This window comes from Priapulus caudatus, unplaced genomic scaffold, assembly GCF_000485595.1.
Source record: "Priapulus caudatus unplaced genomic scaffold, Priapulus_caudatus-5.0.1 Scaffold372, whole genome shotgun sequence".
Classification (NCBI taxonomy): Eukaryota; Metazoa; Priapulida; class Priapulimorpha; order Priapulimorphida; family Priapulidae; genus Priapulus; species Priapulus caudatus.
In genome coordinates this window covers 872-9,731 of record NW_014577433.1, presented here as the reverse complement: position 1 = coordinate 9,731, position 8,860 = coordinate 872, and the positions used below count along the sequence as shown (strand labels likewise).

General features: G+C 38.4%; 1 protein-coding gene across 1 annotated transcript; it reads right to left on the bottom strand.

Annotated features, from left to right (window-relative positions):
* Window positions 1-665: 665 nt before the first annotated feature.
* On the bottom strand, window positions 666-8,467 carry LOC106809651 (DNA helicase MCM9-like). Its single transcript, XM_014812817.1, has 14 exons — window positions 8,433-8,467; window positions 6,372-6,483; window positions 5,504-5,600; window positions 5,158-5,302; window positions 4,855-5,055; window positions 4,589-4,685; window positions 3,923-4,070; window positions 3,175-3,304; window positions 2,720-2,866; window positions 2,371-2,434; window positions 2,058-2,167; window positions 1,301-1,447; window positions 1,019-1,099; window positions 666-693 (listed from the first exon to the last, which is right to left on the bottom strand). Exons 2-14 carry the CDS (start codon window positions 6,400-6,402, stop codon window positions 679-681), a joined length of 1,413 nt encoding a protein of 470 aa, XP_014668303.1. The 5' UTR covers window positions 6,403-6,483; window positions 8,433-8,467; the 3' UTR covers window positions 666-678.
* Window positions 8,468-8,860: the final 393 nt, after the last annotated feature.

The following is an 8,860-nucleotide window of genomic DNA, read 5'->3' as shown; positions in this document are numbered from 1 at the left end:
TTAGCTATATGTAGATGATGATTAATAATAGTCATATTTCATATTTATACTGCACTTCCATTAGGCACACCATCATTTCTAGTTACTATTAAAAATGTTCCAAAATGTATATTTTTCCTATAAACTACTGTAATACTTTTACGACTATGACTTCTCACTTGTTGACTGTCAGAGATATTCAGCCATCTTTTCCAAGGGAATACGGGGGAGGGGGCACAAACCAGTAAGAAAGTGAAATGCACTGTTACAGCCTTTATTTGATAGATCTCTCTATGGTTTCAGACAAGCAGTAACGTGGAGTTTCTGCTTAAGACCCCAGACTGCTAGGTAATCTGTCTATTTCGCAAACCAAAGGAGATAGCAGCTGCATTGACCACCAACAATGGTGAAGTCTTTGAAATAAATTCTGCTCGAGACTCATTCGCTTACACATAGCTTAGGGAAAACTTGTTAATAAACAAACAATATATAACTAACTAGAGCACTCGGAGAGCACAGACCACCGCCAAGGCAGCTGAATTCTCTCAATGTGAAATTTTTTATTAATTAATTAATTAAGTGGGAAAATTAATTAATTAATTAATTAATTAAATAATTAATTGGATCCGGATTAGTGCGAGCGTGCAGGTGGGGGAGGACTGTGGTTGCCCCTTAGCCTGTGGTTGCGTGTTTGTGAGTCTACAGCCAGCGCACCTAGCGGAAGTGAACTGAAATGTGCATGGTAACAAACACACAAACCCACAAACACACAAACCAACACTCAAAGACACGCCGGTGAAAACATAACCTCCGCCAAGCCCCTGGCGGAGGTAATTACAGTTAGGGTTATAACTAACAACTATAACTAAAACTAACAATATATTAACCAATAGACCTTTTCATCAAGAACATTGATTAGTTTTCTATAAACATTTCAGAATGCCAAAGAATGCCTGCTAACATTGGCTTAGCTCTTATATATATATATATATATATATATATATAGATAGATCGACATATGTAAGTTGTAACAGCTTACCTGATCTGGGTCGTATTGGCCTTTAGGATTGGTAGCAGCTATAATAGTAGTTCTTGCGCTCAACTTGCAAACTAGGCCAGCCTGCATAAAATTTACAGATATTATATCTCAAAAACTCACGTAGCCCTATAGTCATTGAATGCGTTCAGTAAATTTGGTGACAAAAATTTACATCAGTGATAATTGGTAATTTGAGGCTAAGATGTTATATAATTTTATGAAAACTGATTCATAATATTATTGCATGTGTATCTTCTTTTGCTGTAGTGTAGACTGTGTCACCTTAGCAACACTGATTGTCTGCTGCTCCATGGCCTCGTGTATGCTTGCTTTGTCGTGTTCTCGGATACTGCTGAATTCATCAATGCAACATATCCCTCCATCTGCCAGCACCAATGCCCCAGCTTCCAACTGCCATTCTCCCGAATCCTACACATTACAAAGCATTCAGATAAACTGACAAGTGACGATCACGGCATCTGTGCTCGCAAATATCAAAAAATGCACTTCAACCTCATCTATTTCCTACAACCCAATGCCACCCACGGAGTTATAGGTGTCATTATTTTCATCCATTGCATTTTACTGTAATATTTATTCAGTCGGTATTTAATAGCAGCAGAGCTAACTGTCTGAAGATATGTACCTCATTCAAAAAATGTACTGCATTCGCATGGTTCTTACGATGATGTTTGCGAGAATGAAAGCTTCACGGTTATGATTGTGAGCATACAAGGTGCGTGACTGCACAATTAATAAACTTCAAATGCTGGCAACAATGAACTCGAACACGCGATACTTTCAACCTGAGTATCGCTGCCAGGGTCTATGTCTCCCTGGGTACTGCTGGAACGTACCCTGGTACTATATAATATGCCGGACCGTACCTCGCCTACTCCACTAACGAGTCTAGGGAATCGCCTACGCCTACTCCCTAACCCTAACCATATCAGATAGTTACCGTACCCAGGGTCCGTTCCGGCAGTACCCAGGGAGACATAGACCCTATCAGCCAGAGTATCGTACAAAGAGAGCACACCTTAACAGCTGTAACAGTCAGCCCTGCACTGGTACTGCCTAAGCCAGTCGTGAGCACAGATCGAGGGGTGATCTTGGCAGCATACTTCAGAAATTGTGACTTACCAGTGCCTACAAACAGGAAAGTTGTCGTTATGTTACAACAGCATTTGTGTTGCATGAAATTAATTGCTTTATGGAACTAGTTCTCAGTAATCAGGTGTATGGTCATACTTTCTGAAAAAAAATTCAGAAATTAATGAGAATGTACTACCTCAAATTTTTAGGGCATAGAATTAAAATGACTTATCTAGTTACTAAATGTAACTTCTTACCAGGATCCCCAACTAGGAGCAAGTGTGATTCCCCTCTAATTTTTGTACCCCTCTCATTCTCTTTCTGTAATAAAAATCAGAATTCCTAACCAAACAGCAGAAATGAACTTAGCTGGTATATCATTATAGCTTGAGGTTCTTTTGAAGCTGGTATAAATTTTATGACATTAATATGGTTATTTTAAGTAAATGTTACAGCCATAAACACACCAATTTACTTTCATTATAAAATAGAGCATGACTCAGCAATTTTACAGGTGATGTTATGAGATAGTTTATATTAGATTCCTGTATATTTCCTTTATCAGTCATTTCTTATTTAACAGTGATAAAAAAAATACAAATTCACCTGAACACCTCCGACCAGCACTAATGCCACAGCCAGTTTCACCACATAGAGGCCATACACTTGTGGACAAAGGCTTGCGATAATAGCATTTCTACCTTTAAGAGGCGACTGCTTGTATTCATCCCAGAATTGCTTGAACTCCTCTTGCTGAAATAAATGTTTAGAAGGATGCTCATAGATATGATTTTTTTCACTTGAGACCTTGTGCTCCGTTCATTATCATAATCACACCAATATTATGATAACTCTATCACATGGTTCCTGACATTATATGTTAAATGACATTCAAATTGACTATTTCAATTGTTATACCTGTTTTAACATTTCTATACAAACTAGTTTAAAGTCGTGTGAAGTTGTGAATATATCACCAAACCTGTTAAACAGTATACAAGTAAATAAAACTACTCTACTTTCCCTGAATCGAGTATATTTGCCAATAACCTATAGCTTACCAGTTCATCTGTTGCACTGAAATTCCCCCTTTGTGCATTGTTCACTTGGATATGATTTGCTTCCATGACCAGCTCTGCATCAGGTCTGCTGTCGATACTCAACGATCTCCATCTCTTTCTCACCACTCCACTGTTAAGACAAATACAGTCACAGGGTTCTCCCCAGGATGAAATTCAAACAGGGGGGAGAGGAGGGGAGGGGGAGGGGGAGGGGGGAAACTGGGGGTCCGGGGGGCGTGTGTTTTTACCGTATGACTAATTAATGCGTAAAATCGCCACCACACCATAGACGGTATTTGGGGTTCTTGTATATATAACTATAAGATAGCCGAGTCGGTGTACAGTTAGTTACAGGTTAACTTGTTTACTGTCTGCAGTGCATGCGTGGTACGGTAAAACTACACGCGTCGGGTGTCCTGGTCGAACGGCAATTCTTGACGGTCGATTCGCGCGCTGGCAAACGTATATTGTGGTGGAATTCAAACGGGGCGGAGGTAATTCAAACGGGGCGCAACGATTCAAACAGGGGGGAGTTTTCCCAAACGGGGCGCGCGCGCCCCGTTTGCGCAACGTAGGGAGAACCCTGAGTCATGTTTCCATATGTTTTTTATATATATATTATTTATGTAATGAGCCCATTATAAATGAGCTCGCATCACGAATAAACGGCATTAAGATTCAATCACGACAACAACATGTATGAGACAGGCATACACAACAATCACGGAAGATGCAACTATTAAGCTACCAGATGGTGACGTCATCGCCGGGTTTACATGAATCCACGAGATCGTCAAGCAGCACTACGGCCATGGATCGTGGAATGCTGCCCATCGCCAGCTTCTGCACTTGCTCCTGCAGCTTCAGCTCCTGATAGTCTCGACACTGGGTGCATCCTAAAAGACAAAAAAAAACCAGCTAAGAAAATCAACCCATCAGGCCTTCAAGCAGGTGAATGAGTCAGTGATTATTTGCAACGGCAGACAAGCTGAGCGAAACTCTGGTGGCGTTCGATTGTGAATGAGCTAATCAATGATGAGCTCGCTCACAATTAAGCTATCACGGAGTTACAACTCTAGATAGATAACCATAGCAGAGGTATCAAGAATGACAGATGCAAAACTACTGTGTAGTCGAAACCTGCCCAACTTACACTTCACACGTTATGATATTTGAATCATAATTATTATATATGTTATTGGTAGAGCTGCAGCATATAGACGAGCAATAGATGAGACACAAATTATTAATTTTTGGTGTAACTAATAACTATAAAAATTCATCTTAGCTTGTCTCCTGCACCTATCATATTTCTACTAGCTGGCTTATAATTTGTTCGCCAATACATGTAATTAAGACTTGATTTTTGTACTGCGTATCATTCTCGTAAGTTATATTTAACATGATAAACCACCTGGACCAGACTGAGGAGTGAACTTCACAGAATTGCAGAGATCTGGGTTTGAACATCTGCCTGGCCGGCTGGTTGTCAGGAATTGCTCAAAATCCGCCTGAAATATAAATTGCTATATGCACATGCAATATTATACAAGTTTCAACTGTAAACACTGAAGACGACTCTCAACTGCACACTGTTTCAATGAAGTATTTAATTGAATTATTTCATCTTTGAACATTTTCAATTGCAAAGACAATTAAATCCACATAGCCTTTACTTACTTCTACCATGAAGATATAGTTGCATTTATTGCACATGTATTTCTTCCCATACTCCAACATTTTAACAAGAGTTGTCCTGATAACAGTCCCAGATACAGACAGGAAATTTCCTACATCACAAGTCCTTGGAATATTTGATCGAGTCAGTTCAGGGCACACAGGTAAGCCTGTCAATCTCCCATGTATGTTTCGTTTCAATGCCTGCGAAAAGAAATTCATAAAACATACAGTTAGCATGCACACTCACGAGCCATATAATACAAATTGCTGTACTTCTATTAAGTTTTATGGATGTGGCATTACCATAGCCTCTTCTTTTTGTGGATGCCTCCTGTAGATATCTTTGCTGACATTAACAAGACAACTGTCTAGAATGGGTAAAACTTGCAGAGGATGATTCAAGAGCAATTCACTGATCTCCATGTTGTCTTCGAACATTGTGAGTGCACTCAAATGATAAAAAATGAAATACATATTAAAGATGCAATTTGAAAAGAAAATTTTCACATAGTGAGTACCTACACTGAACAAGAATATTGAACAGAATATCATGCTATATCAACTGTATTATATATGGAAAGAAAAAACAAGTTATTATGAAACTGCTATTAGATAAAAACTAAGAGATTTGGAGGATTGAATGACTTACTTGATAACAACAGAAAAATGCTGGCTTTCATCTTCTTGCAGAAGTATTGTCAATAAATCTTCTTTGTGGTGTGCCAAAGCATATGACTCGAAAAAAGCTGAAATAGCACAATGTAACCCAAAGTATTGAACTGGCAACAAGAGACAAGCTAATTAACAGGAAATAATGAGTTATGCTAATATAGGAACTCTTAGGAACTTTCACATATACCCTGTAGAAATTTTTAAAGAAATCTTCTTAATAGAAGTAGCAGGGAATTTGGAAGACAGTCAGGCAATCAATCATTGAATAGACACCTGATAGTAATTAAAGGTCATTTTTCACACATTCAGTTTCATTTTCCAAAGAATTTTGTCCAGTGATTGTTTTTGAAATTAAATACTGTTGACTCATCCATGTCACCAGTTTATTCACACATGTGTGCATAGAGCATAGAAATAGATAAACATAGTGCAGTGCCATGACAACAGTCTTCGAATTTAGCCGGGCGTCAGGCGCCCGAGACGAGAAAGGTTCACTTGCCCGATGGGCTCCTGCTTTAAAAACTCATAAACTATGATACAACTGGCCATTAACTAAAGGTTTTTAATTTAAAAGCAAGAAATGTTAACACCAGAAACGAATGGCATCTGGAAGTTGTCTGGTGTACACTTCTTTACTCGATATTCCAAAAATATTCCTGCAAAATATAGGTATGGGTAACTAGAATGTCATTCGGGCATGCATATTTTATAGAATACTTGCCCGAAGTAGATTTCAATTCATACATTGTTTTCAGATTGAATTAATGCCTAGAAGGTGCAAACTAATTTGTTGTAATATCCAGTGCATATAATGCCTCGGAATGGAAGCAGCTGTCTGGTCTTACCCTGGCATAATGCTACATCTGTCGTTGACATCTCTAAATCTATATTGTTGCCAGTTCTTTGTTATTGCTGCTGGTCATGATCTTGATGTGTCACACTGGTGAAGCAGGTCACCTTCAAACAATATATAAAAATATATAATTATACAATATATATTTATTTATTTTATATATATATATATAATATATATATATATATAATATATATATATATATATATACTATTATAACCCTGTCAGGACAACCTGAGTTACATTAACTCACCCATGCCCATATGTAATTTGTGAAATATGACCATTTTACTCACAATATAAAATTAAAATTCACTGTTATGTAAATTTTCACAAGAACGAGTAGGGTTTTCCAGCCAATAAGTGGTGTACTCGTTTGACGTAGCTTGAATGTTTTCTTGTCCGAACTTTGATTTTACTTGTCCGAACTTTGTTTTTACTTGTCCGAACTTTGATTTTACTTGTCCACAATTTTTTTTGGTTCTGTGCACTACATTTTTGGTTCAGTGCATATCATATTACAGTATATATTGTATAAGCTGTATATTTCGCGGTGGTTTAAATTGACTACGTCACGAATTTTCTATGGTAAAATTGTTAACATTTTTCTTGCCATTTTTTTACATTAAAAGTAAGTACTAACGGGACTAAACGTATCGTCAAATTCTTACCTGATAAGATTGTTTCTCAACTAGTTAAAAATCCAAAAAACCTGGACGATTTGATATTATGTTCCTGACATTAATTGCTTGCTATGGACTATGTATAAGTCACGAGTGTATGTTCACATCGAACAATATAGTAAAATAGGAAGTATAATGCAGCAATTTAACCATAAAAAGTAAACAGAATTACTTGTATTTTGTGAAAAAGTGGAAATGTTTTTTTTAATTTTACTATTTACGGTGACGTAATCACTTTAAATTCTGCGAATTTCACAAACACATCCTCGGCCGCGAAAATAACAACACGCGAATAATACCGAATAATCCATAATTCACAGACTGCGAAATTAACCACTCGGGAAATTGTCCGTCAAGTCTGAATTCGGGAAAATATCTGTACGTGAAAAATATGGTGTATACAGTACACGGAAAATAATGAAATTTACACGTTTATTTTTGCATGCCAGCACACTCGTGTGTCATTCCCGATTGCAGCTTTTCCCTCAATTCCAGGAGAGTTTTGCTGTCGCTCTCTCATAGTCATACCAGTGGCAGTGGTGCCCACCCCCTACATATAATTCAGTGATCAACATGCCCGACGCGACTGAAACAATCGTGCGCTACACTCCCCAGTACTAAGTACTTCAATCAATGCTGCCCCAGCCAGCAGGCATGTACGCATGTTGCGTTGTGCGATGTACTGTTGAGTAATTGTCAAGATCGAGTGACAGATCGACGTTTACAACCATCAGATGTAGATGTGCACGGCCACAGACGTGGGTAACACGATATACGTGCTCACTGCCCTGACCATAGAAATAACCATGGTGGGTTCTATGCCTATATATATGCCTATGGCATTCTTAACCAGTATGGTAAGGAACTTAGTATGGCATTCTTAACCATGGATGATGGTTAGACTTAGCTCCAAGAAACGGTATCGCTAGGGTTAGGATACCCTAGTATAGACAATCCGTATAGTATACCTGTACCCCTGTATAGACAATCCGTCGCACAGCCTGGTCGGGCTAGGTTAGACTTAACCCGACCAGGCTGTGTGACTAACGTCAATACACCAATAATAGAGCGTATAATAATAACAATAATAACGTCAATACACCAATACACCGTCAATAGGGTATTCTAACCCTAGCAATACCGTTTCCTGGAGCTAGGTTAGACTATACTATTTCCATGGCCCTGACTATATACCGTATATAATACATAATAGTTAATAACTTAATACGTAACGAATGTTTTCCGTACAGGTTCAGCCGACATTGACTTTCTCGGTCTAACAACCTCCATCATTTATGTTTCCTTCAAAGGCAATAATTGTATAACATTAACCAAACCAGCACTTAGAAAACAAACATATAGGGACCTACTCATAAATCAAACATTGAAGTTTCCCGCAATCAACGCGCCACCTATATTTGACTGCTCACTTGATCATGCGGGAAATTTGATACCAACGATTTTGCTTAAAGCCGCACTATGCGCATCCAAACGCTAATTTCTCCAGTACTAGACTAGCAAATACTTCGTGTCATGCATAATCACACTACCTTATAGCAAAATAAACTCTAGTTCCTCCCATTTCACTGCGCGTTTGCTTAAAACCCACAAGAAAGAAGTGCAAAATCTGGTAATCTGGCGCCAACTCTAAATTGTTTGCCAAACAATTTCGCCAAGAATCGGTTAGGTGACGTCACATGTTTTTATCTTTGCTACACCCGTACCGCTGTACCGCAGCACCGCTGCACGGTTGCTTGGGAGAGCAACGCGAAAGTGTCAACAACATCGGAGAATTTGA